The 15,313-nt window shown below is 39.7% G+C and overlaps 1 protein-coding gene across 7 annotated transcripts in view; it reads left to right on the top strand.

Moving 5' to 3' along the window:
- The first annotated feature begins 227 nt into the window (after positions 1–227).
- Pdlim5 (PDZ and LIM domain 5) overlaps positions 228–15,313 on the top strand; it is a 143,196-nt gene continuing 128,110 nt past the window's right edge. For 6 of the 7 annotated variants that reach the window (XM_048333614.1, XM_048333613.1, XM_048333618.1 and 3 more), the window contains exons 1-2: positions 228–337; positions 4,279–4,416. In XM_048333614.1, coding sequence (XP_048189571.1) covers positions 4,321–4,416 — 96 coding nt within the window. In that variant the 5' untranslated portion in view covers positions 228–337; positions 4,279–4,320. Of the gene's footprint in view, positions 338–4,278; positions 4,417–15,313 lie in introns of those variants that run through there. The other variant, XM_048333615.1, reaches the window with a different exon arrangement.

Genomic DNA, 15,313 nt, shown 5'->3' with positions numbered 1-15,313 from the left:
CCTAAGACTACTCCCACCGAAACTCCACAGAGCAAAAGTCTTTCCCACGCAGCTCCCAGCCGGCCCCAGCAAGACTGAGAGATTAGCTTCAGTTTAACCATCCACGCCTGGCCCGGGGGGAGGCGTGGCTAGTCGCGGAGGAGGGCGTGACCGGACTAGGGGCGTGTCCTAGAGCAAGGGCGTGGCTGAGCACAGAGGGGCGTGTCTCGCTCCAGGGGGCGTGGCCCGGAGAGTGAGGAGGCGGAAGTTCCCCGCAGGCCTTAGGGACCGCGCCAGCCGGGCGAGTCACTTGTCAGCGCTGGTCGGAGGCGGAGGCTGCGCCGCGCGGCTTGCGGGGGTGAGTTGAGTGAGTGAGTGGCCGGCGGCCCGCTGGGGAAGCGGTGTCGCTTTCCTCTCCGGGGAGAGGGAGAGAAGCGGGTGCCCGGAGCCGCTCCGCGGGCGGGCAACCCCGCTGCGGGGTGTCTGGAGGACCGGGTGCGCTGGGCGCGCGGTGGCTCCTCAGGTGCGCGCGGCGCCGGGCGGCGGAGGCGGCCCCGCGGCCCGCAGGAAGCCGAGGCTGGGAGCGCGGCTGTGGGCGTGAGGGGACCGGCGAGCCCCCGGGAGTCCTAGCAGCCCGGGCTGGCCACTGCCGGGCGCGCACCGGAGTTGGGGTGCAGACGCGGGTACCTGGAGCGGGGGTGACGAGGGTGGGGTTACTGAGGGGCTCCGGGAGCCCCCCGCCGTCCCGTCCAGCCCCGTCCCGTCCCCACCCGACCGGACCGGCTCCTGAGGACGCTGGGCGTCCGGGTACACCCCGATCCTGGGGCGGGGGGGGCGCTCCCAGGGGCGTGTGGGGGGGGGGGGACTCGGGACCCTCCGGGAAAGGCGTGTTCGTGTTTGTGGTGTGTGCTTTCCAGCCACCGAGGCGCGTTGATGACCCCCCTCTCCTCCCCAAGTATTCGCAATTGTGCAACCTGTGCGAAGCCCGACTTCGCCTGCGTGCAGACGGAAAGCTCCCTGGGTGGTTAAAAAACAACAGCAACAAAAATCCCCCCAAACCCTCTCAGTCAGGCTCGGACACCGCACTGACTACTACTTGGGTACTCGATGGGGCTTTTTGTCAGACTGGGGAGTTTGACAATAAGTGGGCGGGGGTGGGGGGAGAGGAAGGGCGGGTGGGCAGGGCCGACGTAACTGGGCAAGAAAACCGGTGGTTGTGCCGGGCAGGGCAGGTCTAGGGTGTGTGATCACCAGATCCTATCCCCAAGTCCGCCTCCCTGACCCGAGGACGCCTGAACCCGCCTGCCACGGAAACAGCCGGCTCCCACAGCCTTATTTGGCCAACAAGTGCTAGGCGTGAACCTTAGCTGGGAAACTGGCTCTTCAGCTGCCTTCATCCTATGCCTGTCGCTTTAGTCCCTCAGCTCCGCCCCTGTTGAATCTCAAAAGGAGAAAAAGGGAATCTCAAGATCCCTCTTCCCCCGCCCCCCCCCCCGGCCTTTTTTTGGTGCCTGTTCTGGTACTTGAACTCAGGACCTGGACTCTTGTCCGTGAGCTTTTTTTTTTGCTCTTTGTTAACTAGCACTCTACCCACCTGAGCCACAGTCTTAGGATACTCCTTTTTTTTTTTTTTTTTTAATGTCACTGTAGTTCTTCATGAACTCCCCTCCTCTATCTCCATTTCAATGAAGCTGATACACAAGTGTGGGAAAAAAATAACCAAGCTCCCTCTCTAGCAGTACGAGGCCAAAGTGGTTATTTATAAGACTTTCCTAAAAGAAAATCCAATCCTATACAGAAATTCCAACATCTACGTATTTGTGAGCAGAGTAAGCTGCGATTTCCTGCCTGCTTGGTATTTTAGGAGGCACGAATGCCCAGATGGAGGAGACCTGCGAAAGGCCAATAATAATATTGCCCTTGCTTTGGGATCAGAATATTTTAAGACAAATGAATTCGAAGTGAAGCCAGCAGAATAGAAAAGAAGTAACTTTTTTGGTTGTGTGGCTGTATCTCCCCCCCCCCCCCTTGCTAGGAATTTTAGTGACAAATGGGAGATGTTAGAGAGTATCTGTAAAAAGAATCACATATACATAGATGGATACATACATGAAATGCAGTTCCTTGTATGGAAGATTGGGACCAAAGGGAGCCGAGTTTAAATTTCACATTGTTCTCTTGTCAGCAGTTAAAGACTTTTTTTTTTAAAGGAGGAGCACAGCTTGTGAAATATCAGCTGGTTTTACACATTCCTGATTTATGTCGTATACCGATATTGACTTCAACTAGTGTTTTTAAAGCAGGGAACAGTTGTGATTATGTGTAGCTTCTTGGTAGTACTCCACTATTGGTTTTTCTCCTGTAACAATTTGACTTCTGGCCTGTTCTTTGGGTTTGTTTTCTGGTGATCTGTGTCAGTCAGCTCAGTACTAGTGTGTTATTGCCTAGTAATTAAGTGTTCTCCCATGCCTTTGGAAAAGATTAATGATTAATTTTCTGGGCAGATGCAACTCACATTATCCTTGAATTAATTTTCTCTAAGGAGTGTTCTTCAAGTATTGCCTCATTTTCCTCTTTTGAGAGGCAGTGTTTAAGGATATCCACAGGTGCAGATACCTACATCTGCTGGTATTAGTTTGGTATGATGTGACAGAAAGTTTGAATGGGTCAAAAATATTGTAAAATAGTTAATATAAGGCAGTGATTTGTGGTTTATATCTTCTAAGAAAGTGCGTCTTAACAGCTTTGCTTTAAAAAGTGACTTAAAAATTATAAAATTATGCTTCTTTATCATAAAATTTTTTCCATAAAGAATGTATATTAGGTTTCTCAGTATTAAAAAAAAGTTTTTCCTTCCAATGTCTTCTGTGGCACTATAACAACAAATGAAAAATTCCAAATCAGATTTTGTTTTTCTTTTAAAAAATCTTTAGCAGTACTAGCATATAGTCATTGCGAGCACAGTCACAGCAAAGCAGGAAGAAAGCAGTGCTGCAAGACAGCTTGTGGAAGCTGCCATTCAGAAACATGCGTTAAGGCTAACTTGGTACTTTACCATTTTTAGTCATCACTTCCTTATCTGCCTGTAAATCTTGATTACTCTATCCTGTGCTTGATGATTTGTAAATACAAAACAAACCCAATTGTGACTAAAAATGCACCTGTTCTAAAGTATTGCCTATCTTTACTTATCTGAAGGAAAAGTAAGTATTCCTTTATATGTGGAAAATACCATACATCTATATGAGAAAATATAAATTAGGGCTTATTGGTGAGAACAACTAGGTGCTTTAAAAGATAACGTCCCATTTTAAAGGATTTAGTATTTAGAAAACCTAACTGGGGGTGCTCTACTGATTTTCAATCCCTTTCATATGTTAGAATAACCTAGAATTTAAGTACATGGAATTGAAGTACTACTGCCAACTGCAGGGAAAAGAATACATGAGGTTGAGGAAAAGGGAGAATCACTTGGAATTACAGCTGGAATGAAATCTTGTTCTGGGTTGGGAGTGTCTTCCAGGGGAAGAGTGCTTGCCTAGCATGCAAAAAGGCCTTAGATTTAATCTCCAGTAAAGCATGAAGTAAATTAGTTCTTATGCAAAAAGCTACAACATTGTATTGTAGCAAGTTGTAAAACTTGTTAAGTAGCTAGAAATAAATTCTCATGTGGAAACTTTAGGCTACAGAAATGGGCAGGAGTGTAAAACTGTATATTAATTAGCTCATATATTCCACTATTGGATTTTGAACTAAGCTTCCTGCTTGCCAGGCAGGTGCTTTGCCATTGAGCCACACCTTCAGCCATTTTTCACCTCGTTATTAAAATAGGGTCTTGATTCCTATCAGGGTGCTTGCCTAGACCTTGATGCTCCTGCTTTTTGCTTCATACTATAGGTGGTTGGGAAGACAGTCATATGCTTCTACTCCCAACTTCTTTTTGTTTAGATGGAGTTTTGTTTGACTTTTGTGTCTGGGTTGGAACCATGATTTTCCCAACCTCACTCTCCATGTAGCTAGGATTACAGGTGCTTGCCACCTGTTGAGAAGGAGTCTTAGGAACTTCAATCTTCTTTCTTCAGTTTCCCACATAGGTGGGATTACAGAACTGAATCACTAAGCACCCAGCTACAGTAGTTCCTTACAGTGAAATTAATGAAGAATTTAATACACACATATCCCTTTATCCCATCCCCAAATTCTGAACATAATTTAGTTGACTTTATATTAACTACATTTAATTGTTTAATAGAATTTAAAATATACATTTTTTGTTAACCATCTAATTTTCTTTCACAGTTTGTTTGATCTTCTGTCATTGGACTTTGTGCCATTAGAACCATGAGCAACTACAGCGTGTCCTTGGTTGGTCCAGCTCCGTGGGGGTTCCGGCTTCAAGGTGGCAAGGATTTCAACATGCCTCTGACAATCTCTAGTGTAAGGAAACTCTCCAGATTTTATTGCAGATGTGCATACAATACTTGGTTCTGGAAAATTCAGGAATCTCTGAATTCTCAATTGACCTGTTCTGTGCTTACAACATTGTAAGGCTTGTTCACAGCAAGTTTAGTTATCCCATAAAGACTGGGGGTGGGAGAGTTAGCCAGGACAATTGGTTTCACTCCTGCTTATTTTCATCCCTTCCCGTATTAGCAAAGATAAAATAGAAAAGCAGTTAACTGCGTAGCAGACTCTAAATTTGAACTGCTTCTTCAGTTGGGTAATTTCCTTTGGCCTAACTTGTTTCATATATATTTTATTGCATTATAGAAGTTGAGTGGTGCTTTTCAGCTCCCAAAGCTATCTTATTAAGATTGAATAAAAAGACTGTTTTTGGTATTATTTTCTCAGCTCACCTTTCAGTAGAGATAATAATAATAAAATCGCCAAAAGTGATTTACTTTTGAGAAGAAAATGAAGGGCTTTGATTTCCACCAAGATTGCCTATAACAATTAGATTTGATTGTTTGCCTCATTATGAATTTAGCTAAATGTATTCTGTGTATGTATTTTAAGAATATTCATAATGGTGATCATACTGATGTGAATTGTGATAGCTTCCATTTGTTTGGGCTTGACTACATACATATCAGGCACTGTCTCATCACCAATGGGTAATTGTTACTTTTAATTAATTGCTAGCTTTCTAGAGTAGATTTTCCTTTTTTTATGTCCTTTTTTATGTCCTTTTTTTATGTTACTTACCAAGTAATATTTTGATATATGTATACCATGTATGATGCTTAAATGAGGTTAAACATACTTACCATTTCTTGTTCTTGTGAGTCTGTGTGTTTGTGTGTGCATGAGTGCAAGCCAGTTCTGGGGCTTACACACTAAAGGCCTCTTGCTCTCATTTGGCTCTTTTTGTTTTGCTCAAGGCTGTCACTTTGCCACTTGAACCACTTCCAGCTTTTTGCTTAATTGGAGAAAAGAGTCTCATGGAATTTTGTACCTGGGCTGGCTTCAAACCTCAATCCTCAGGTGTCAGACTGCAGCATAGCTAGGATTACAGTTGTAATTGTACATTGGTGACTGGCTAAACAGTTATTTCTTAGTGGTAAATTTCAAAATCCTTTCTTCTCCTACATCTGTATTTCTACTCTTTTACTCAATAGTAGCTTATTATATACAGTTTCATACTTTGCTTTTTTCTCAGCAATTCACCATGGAGAACTTTTTCTCTTAGGATATAAGAAGGCTCTTGTTTTGGAAGTAAAGTTTATTTAACCAGTCTCCTACTGGAGGGCATTTGTTTTTGTTTCGTATATTTCTAGTACAGGCAGTGCTATAATAAATATATGTAATATGAGTTCACATGCATTTATGAATATATAGGTCATTTTGATAACTTGTCAACTTACACCTTTGTCAAAAGTGCATGAATATACCAACTTCATGTTCTTTCCACTTTAGTCTCTGATTTACCAAGAAACTTGGATTTTTGCCAAGTATTATAAATGCATCTTAATTCTCATGCCAATCTGTGAAATAGTGTTATTCACATTGAACACTTGTGAAATAATAGGCCTTGTGTAGAAGAACTAGCTTTTACCAGTTACACTGTACACTGATCCCCCAGTGATTCACTTTGACTTAACTGTAGTTAGGCTGTTCATACATTAATATATACACATGTATTTTGTGTATGTGTGTGTGTGTATATGTATGAATATATATGCCCACTAGTTTAGCTGGGAACCTGTAGCTTACATCTATAATCCTTGTGACTCAGGAGTCTGAGATCTGAGGATTTCAGTTCAAAGCCAACCTGGGCAGGAAAGCTGACAAGACTATTATCTCTAAGTAACCACCAAAAAGCTGGAAGTGAAGCTCAAGATAACTAGCCTTGAGTGAAAAAGCTAAGGGACAGCATCCAAGCTCTGAGGTCAAGCCCCAGGATAACCACCCAAATAAAGGGCTAGTTTAAAAAAAATTTAATACTGCAAAAAAAATTTAATACATACATGAATAAACATTCTGCATTTTAAAGTACATATAAAAATATATATCTTGATTTTGAGAGATTGAATATTTTTATTTCTTTTTCTTTTTTAACCAGTCCTGGGCCTCGACTCAGGGCCTGAGCACTGTCCCTGTTTTTTTTTTTTTTTTCTCAAGGCTTCTGGTGCTGAGGAATCGAACCCAGGGCTTCATGTATAGGAGGCAAGCACTCTTGCCACTAGGCCATATTCCCAGCCCCAAGATTTAATATTTTGTACTTGTATATCCCTGTTAAAATACTGTAAATATCCTTTTACTAATGAAGTTTCCATTGTTTCTTCCCTGTGGATTTGCAAATAGTTATCTTTAATTTCTCATCAATTTCTGTTTTGATTCCAGTTAATCAGATTTTGCAAGAAAATGTAAATAATCCAGCCTGCTAGTTTTCAAACCTATTAGTGCTTGGGTGAAATTTTGAATATATAGCATTTATATGAAATGAATGCTAGGATTTATTCTTGTTTGAGTGAGACATTGTTTTTCTTCTATGGGAAGTCTGCTACGAGGGCAGAATATTGTTTTTGTTTTGTTAATATTTTATGCTACTAGTTTTCAACATTAATTGGCTAGAGAAAGTTTTTGCTTCATTTAAAATACTTCAAGTTTTGCTGAACAAAAAAAGAACAGATCAACCAACACTCACTGAAATAGACTTTATCATTACTTTGTGATTCAATTATGGAGATGCAAGTGGTATATGTAAATCGTATGGCACCATGCCTTTAAAAAGTTTTATGTGCTTCAGTTTCCTGGCAGACAATTTGAGGTGCAAGCTCCATGTTGTGATGCAGATACAAGGGAACACTGTGTACATACATCTGTGCTCTCCCCTGGCACCCAGAAATGCTTTCCTTGTGTAGACAGAGTGCTAATTAAAGGGTTTTGAACACACTGATTAAAAGAGACTACGGTAACAAGCTGCTGAGTTATTTCTGTTCTCTTACAAAAGTCTCTGCCATCCACTGTGACCTTTTTGGGCCTTGTGCAGTAGAGCATGCAATTCACTCTGGGCCAGAGAGGATGGGCACGGGAGGGGTGGGGGAGAGGAGGGAATGTTGGCTCAACTGGATTGCTAGCTGTTGCCCTTTCATTATAGTTATTTTTAACCCCTTGTGTGGTTCAGTTTAAACATGCCTAGTCACATTGCCTCATGAAGAGTTGTACCTAATCACTAATTTATATTGTGGTAAGATTATTAATGTTGTAAATGTTTAACTCACTTTCATTTTAATTAGTTCTCTGGTTGTCCTTATTCTGTTTTAGTAATGTAAAATTACTGGGATACTTTTCAGTGATCATCAGATTTTTTAATTAATAGTATAAAGAAGCAATTAAAACCTGAAAGCATGCCATAAAACACATAATTTAATAATTCTCTTACTTTAATGATGCAGATGAGATTGTTAGCAGGGTTTGGCACACAGTTCTCTCTCAATTTTTACCTTTATAATAATATAAAATTGAAAGGAAAATTATGTAGAGACTTGAAACATTAAATCTCTTGTAGTTGTAGTGGACAAAGCAGGTGATTTTTTTTTTTTACTTATAATTAAAATTGAAAAATAAACTGAAGCTTATGCTTAGCTAGGAATCTGCATCTTTATTTTTAGAGTTCAAAAGTATACTTTTCCCCCATCTATGTCAGATATTTCTATGTTGAGCTGCAAAGAGCCATGTGTTATTCCCTTATAACTTTGGAAGTTTGGCCTATCAAGTTGTATTTGAGATAGATAAGCCACTTGAACACGCTATTTTCTTGAGATTTTTGTTGTGCTGGCATATAATTTTGCTATTTCTTGTTTCATAAATAATCCCAAGTGTAAAGCTGTAACATTTTATTCACATTTGCTTACCATTTATATTGTATGAAATTGGATTGACAATTCCTGCTGTTTTTAAAAAGTTCCTCAGATTGCTAGAACTGCTTGATCACATGTCATTGTCTTCACTTTCCATCCTTAAAAAGGAGTGCTGGCTACAGGGGTTTGCAGGCTCCTGTTATGACCCTGTGTTTATGGGAATTGCCCTGGAGCCCTGGAATGTGGGGATGGCTTTCATTGTAGCAGTGTGGGTTCCTTGGTCTTCGCCAGTATATTTTACAAGAGGAAATAGGAGACTTGTTGCACAATTCAGGGCCATATTTTGGCAAGTTAATGTTCCTCATGATGGAATTACAAAAAGGATTATATAGTTGTGAGTAACATCTTGAAAATTCAACACCCTCAAGTTGTAATTCTCTTGGCTGTGTGTTATATTCTGATCTATAACATCAGAGCTTTATTCACTGTCGATATTTGTGTTTCCTGAAAATGATCTTCAAGTTCTTCCTAAACACAGTTTAGGATTTTTTTTTTTTTTTTTTGGCCAGTCCTGGGCCTTGGACTCAGGGCCTGAGCACTGTCCCTGGCTTCTTCCCGCTCAAGGCTAGCACTCCGCCACTTGAGCCACAGCGCCGCTTCTGGCCGTTTTTCTGTATATGTGGTGCTGGGGAATCGAACCTAGGGTCTCGTGTATCCGAGGCAGGCACTCTTGCCACTAGGCTATCTCCCCAGCCCCTGGTTTAGGATTTTTTTAAGGTAAGAATGAGGTGAAGTTCTTAACTATTCAAATAATGACTTTGGTTCTCAGGATAGCTTATTAACCAGTTAAGACAGAATTTTACTTGGGTTTGAAAAGCAGTAGAAATTTATTTACCTTTCCTTGGGGAATCTTGTTTGGGGAATAGAAGAGAACAACAGAATTGTAAAACACTTGGCTGTGAATTCATTTATAGGTGTACTTCCTAGAGGCCACCAAAGAAGATTCAAAGTACCGAGCAATACAAAGGTTGGGTAGTAAAGAAATGATCATAGTACCACAGTACAGATCCGTGCCACCTGGCAGCATGTGATGAAATGACAGACATAGTGATAATGTTTCTCAGTTTTAGTGGGCATACATCTTTTATATTTGTTAGAATTTATTTCCTTCAGAAGAAATTCAGTGAAGTTGAATGATGTAATTTGAACACCTCCAAGTCAACTTTTCTCGCTGCTAGCTTTTGCTACAGAGTGAATGAAGATGAATACCTTTCTCACCAGTGCTTGGGTCCTAGGGTAGCTGTGAGTATAGCTGAGTGAGTGTCCTGACATGGCGGCTACAGTTATCTTCCTAAGGACAGACAGAAAGACGGTCCTGGGAAGCTGAAATGGGAGAACTGTCCTACCTTGAATAAATGGGCCCATTGTTGGTTTTTAAGCTGTTGAGTATTTTCTTTTACTTTCCCTCCCAGATTTCTCTGTCATAATGCCAAGTTAGAAAGTTAATTTAGTTTATGCAACCACATAATGTATATTTCACATGTGTCTTCCCTCTGCCTTTAAAACAGCAGTTGCCTTTTTTTTTTGTGGGGCTCTGAGGCTTGCTTTCCCTCATGTGGTCATTTTTTAATCTTTGTGATCACAAGTGTAAAAAAATCTCACAAACATTCTGAAGGCTTTTTTCTTGCCTGATATTTGTAGAGAAACAAAGGTAGTCAGTAGTATTAGGAGAAAAGCCTTACTTACTTGTTTTTTAATAAATTCCTCCTTTTAAAAGAGGAATTTTACTCGTAGACAGGACTTTTATATCTGATGAAGAAAAAGTACTATAGAGTTTGGGTCAAGTAAGAATAACATGGTCGATAGACCTAAGCAAAGAAGATATTCATATAACTACTCAGCTGCTTATGAGTTCAGTATAGTTGTACCTATATCGTCTGGGACTATTTCTTTTGTCCTCTTCTCACCCCACTATCCCTCCAAAAAAGACTTTGACTTTATTTATTTTGTGATTGCTGTTGAAGTTGCCCCATTGTTAATGCAGATGACCTTTCGCTAGACTGGAATTATTGATGGACTTATTTTTGGTTCTTTGGAGAACTTAAGGAAAAAGCTTGCTTTTATGGTGGTTCAGTCAGGGTACATGTGAATACACATGGTTTGTTATTTTCCATGACATCTTGTTTGTCCACAGTCCCGTAGCCTCGGGACCAGTCCCATCCACATCCTTTCCCCCAATTATAACTGCATTGAGGAAAAACCTAATATGATTTCATCAATCTAGAAGCAGACATCTAGACAGAAAAGGGTTTGTTCCTTGGGTGTCTTAACAGTGATTATTATGTTCCAGCTTTGGCAGGTGAGACTCTTGCGTATATACTATGAACTTGACAAAATAAACTTGATAGAATAAAACTTGACAATACCAATTGACATATTATGATAACCTTCCTTTGCAATTAAATGACATAATGGGAATGAGAATGGGAACACATTAATTGAGTTACTAAGCAGTGAGCAGTGAAGGTAGTGCCCACTCAGTCTTAGGCATTGCCAGGCACAGTCACTGTATAGCCCTATTGAGAAAGTAGGTTTGGGTTTTAACTTGACAGTGAAAGTCAGAAAAGGCCAGTCGATACTGAATGAGTGTTTGAAGCTAGGTTTGGGGGAAAAATTATAGTATTGATTAGACTGAATTTCTTATACCTTGTTTTCACTTCTTTCACTTTCTTACTGAAGTGTTTGTATAAATATTCAGGTTTCTTTTCTAGCTGGTGCTTTGTCACTAGTGTTAATGTAACAAAGCTCATCAGCTTTGTTGGCATTTAGCACCCCGATCAGCCCAAATGGAGGAATGTGATACGCACTCCAGAAGGTAACAGAAGAAAATGAAAATCAAAAAATTGGATATAAAGAGAAATGCTAGGTATTAAAAAATAAAATCTACAAGCTAGGTGCGGGTGGCTCATGCCTGTAATCCTGGTTACTCAGGAGATCGAGATCTGAGGATCACAGTTCAAAGCTAGTCTGGGCAGGAAAGTCTGTGAGACTCTTTTCTTTCCAGTTAACCACCAGAAAACCAGAAGTGATGTTGTGGCTCAAAGTGGTAGAGTGTGAGCCTTGAGCTAGAAAAGCTCAGCGACAGTGCCCAGGCCCGGAGTTCAAGCACCACAAAAAAGTGTGTTCCCTATTCCTCTGAACACAAATACTATTATTATTAACAAAAAAACAAAAAAAAAGCTTTTTGTTTTCTTAACAGTAAATTTATCTTCGTTTTTTCATAGCATCATTGTATTTCGATTTGCCATAGTTTGTGTAACTAGTTTCTCTTGATGGACATTTAGGTTCTTTCTGCCTTTGTGCTTTGACTGACAGTGCAGTGTAATCTTTGTATGTATGTGCACATGCACATACACACAAATACACACTAGTATATATTTATTGCTGAGTCAAAGGGTTGTCCACATTTGTAATCGTGATTGATACTGCTAGATATCTCTGGAGATTCTGTTGCCCACAGTGAGAGTGCTTGTTTCCTCACACCTGTGCTAGCAGGTGTTTCAGCAGACTTTGCTCTTTTCCAATCAGGTGGGCCGATTTCCATCTGCCTTCCTACTACAAGGTTGAATTACAAGTACTCTACTAAGGATTCTGTACATTTTAAAGTGGTTCTTTGTTTATTTTACACAAATGAAACAAAAATGTACTTCTTTAGATAATTCTAGTTCAGAAGGATGCTATTTCTTTGATCTCCATCTAGAGTTGTTTTTTAAATTAATACTCATTTATATCTTATTTCTAAATGGAATTTTTCTCCCTATGGTAACATAATTTTCTTAGTTATTTAGCATTTTTTTTGTTGAAATATATATGTTTAATTTGTTTTTCTGGGGATCAAACCCAAGGCCTTTTGCATGCTAGGGAAGCACTCTACTGCTGAACTATACTCCCGGCCCTTGGTTTTTGAGACTTCTTTGTGTAGCCTGTGTTGGCCTTGATCTTGCTATCCTCCTGCTTATGACACTCAAAGTGCTAGGATTACAGAAATATATTACCATGCATAACTTTGATGGAAACGTTTTTGAAATGGTGTTGCTGTAGACTGTTAGAAAAATTAAGCAAATCACACTTCATATATTCAAGGTTGTTACCTTTGGAGTTTCTCCAGTAGTCTCATATTGTATGGTTTTGAGCCTCACGCTTCTCTTGATATTTATATGATATGACTAGCAGCTGACTGTTATGCAGTGTTCAGTCTGGTTGTGGGGCACAGTAAATTCTCTTTTATAAAACTTACTGCGTTTTTATTGTCTACATTTATTAGAAAGAGGAACTTGAATGAAGTTGAATAGGTTTATAGAGTGCTGTACAACATAGTAAGTCAGTCTGTATGAAGGCCTGTTGTGTGCCACAATATATATATTTCTTCATTGTAGTTGTATATAAATATGATGTTATGTGTTAATACACAAGGTGACAAAAAAGAGGAACTATGCCAGGGATGTTTGTGTTTTATGTGGTAAAGAGGAAAGGAAAGAAGGAATTTCCTTTCAATCTCTTGCTGACACTTTTTAAGTATGATGAGGAGTTTTGTGCTAGGTTAGAACCCACCATTTCTATTAATTGTTAAACATTTTAAGTGCTTAACATTGTTAACCTTTTTTTTCCTCTCAAATTGAGCATTAGCCACTATTTATTTTTAGAGTCATCCTAGTTTGATTTACCCAAAGGGTTAGTAGTTACTTCAATGATGTTAGCAGTTGAATGCCATTGTTTCCGCCTAGGGATTTAAGGTTGTGATTGAGTTCAGTCGGGGAGCATTCAGTTACTTTAACACACAGCTGAAACAATCAGCTTCTAGAGAAAAAGTTTATTTTGGCTCACAGTTTTCACAAATTTCAGTCTGTGATTTGGTGGACTGGTTTGCTTTTAGGCTTCTGGTTGGAGACCACCAGTACCTCATGGAAAGAGCACATTAAGTAGCAGAACTTTTCCCTCATCGATGACCTGGACACAAAAGAGAGAGAACTGGGAGGGCTGGTGTTCCATAATCCCCTTGCAGGGTAGGCTCCATGTCCAAAGGTTACCATCCTCCGAAATTGTCAAGATGGGGACTAACTAAGCCTTTAACATAGGTCTTTGGTGGGACAGGTAAGACTCAAACTATCCCAGGATTTGATTAAAAGCCCAGTGCTTTTCAAATGATTTCTGTGATGTTAATTTGTAGAGGTGATAACCTTAATAGATTAAGCTAAAGGAGATTTTGGATATATTCTGAGAAAGATTTTTTTTTTTAAAGAAAAGTTCTGAAGGAAAAATATTCTTTAGACAACAAGTGTTTTTAGAGATGTTCTGGAGAAAGAAGCCTATCTATCTATCTATGGCTACCTATGTAATTTTCATGATTTTGACCATTCTCTTGAAGTCTCTTTATGCCACTGTTTCAAATACCCCACACTGAAAAAGTCTTTTTATACTAGGCAGTCTGTTGTACTTATATGTGTCTCTATCCATTTTAGAACATTGTAGTTATTTGGTACTCAGTTTTCAGAATGATACTTTACTATTTCAGCAGAGAGGGTATTTCCAAAATTCATGAAGGCTTTCCTTTCCTCTTAGATTGGTTTGTTATCATTGTGCTGGCACCTTGCCAAAGTTGTGTTTTTTGGAAATAAATGTGGTTTTAATAACATCAGGCATAAGTTATGTTTATAATGCTATAAATACTTTTGTCATGAGTAAAAGATTTGGAGAACTTTCTAGGTGCATGTTACTTACAGTATTTTAATAGTTCAAAGTATAATACTGATTATGAAATTTATAAGAGTTATGCTGTTTATATATGATATAAACCTCAGGGTAAAGCTAAAGTGGGCACATTAGATTGAAAAAGACTAGTTCTTTTAAGAGGATGGACCAGAGAGATTTGTTCAAATTTGTGTCTGTACTAGTTTTTATAGTAGTAGAGTTTAAGTACACACACACACATATACATATATGTCATATAATATATATGCCACACACATATGATATGTATTTAGTTAATCATGAGCCTTTCTCCTCAACTAGAAAACCTACATTGTATCTTATTTCTCTGGATTACTCTACATGAGAATTCTCAGTGTGACCAGTGACTGTTGACTACTGATCCAAATGATTTCAGAGGACAAATTAGAATTGCAGTCTTCTAGGTCTGTTAATGTATGTGAGTGATAGAAAGAATTAACTGGGCAAACATTTTGGATTTTCTTGTTTTTCCTTTATTTAAATCGTAACCAAGTTTTCAATTTCTAGGATAAACTAATGTTAAAGGCCTCTGCCCTTAGGGTATAGTCTTTCTGAGTGTCAGCCAGAATTTGTTTTCTGTGCACATGACCAGGAGTTGTACTTCCATGCTTTCCTGTCCTGCGTAACAAATGTGCATGTATGCATGTTAGATTGCTGCTTGCACATTACCCTTCAAACAGCTGAGTGAATTCTGTTTCCCCTGAGCCCTGTGGTTATTCCCTAGGCAGCCATTGCTTCACATAGTTTGCCCACATTGTTTCCACATCCTCATACCCTGAAGCAATTGCTTGCCTTTGAAGTAGTTCACTTTTTAAATGTCTCTTTATGTGAAATCCCAGCACAAAATCTCCCACCTCAGTTGTGTTAGAACCAATGAAGAAATGTAGTTATTAAGTAAAGAAATGGATTTTCGTGTGATTGTTTTAATGAGAAGTTTAAAAGCTGCTCTGAGCAGTGAGCTTGGTAGAATGTTCATTGTGTGCTCACTATATTTCTGTACTGTTTAGTGTTGGATATATTTTGGGAGGGCAGGGAGGCAGTATCAGGGATTGAATTTAGTTTCATGCTTGTTAGGCAGACACTCTACTACATGGGCTCTGCCTCTGGCCTCTTTGCGTGTGTGTTGGTTTTTTCTGAGGTTGAGTCTTGTTTTGAACATAGGAGGGCCTGAATAAGATCTTCCTACTTGTATTTCCCTGGGTTACTGCTGTATCCAGCTGTTGTAGCTTCCTTGTATCTCAGCT

Source organism: Perognathus longimembris, chromosome 24, assembly GCF_023159225.1.
Source record: "Perognathus longimembris pacificus isolate PPM17 chromosome 24, ASM2315922v1, whole genome shotgun sequence".
In the NCBI taxonomy this organism is placed as follows: domain Eukaryota; kingdom Metazoa; phylum Chordata; class Mammalia; order Rodentia; family Heteromyidae; genus Perognathus; species Perognathus longimembris.
The sequence above is the reverse complement of the archived record's forward strand: the minus strand, read 5'-3'. Positions and strand labels throughout refer to the sequence as shown.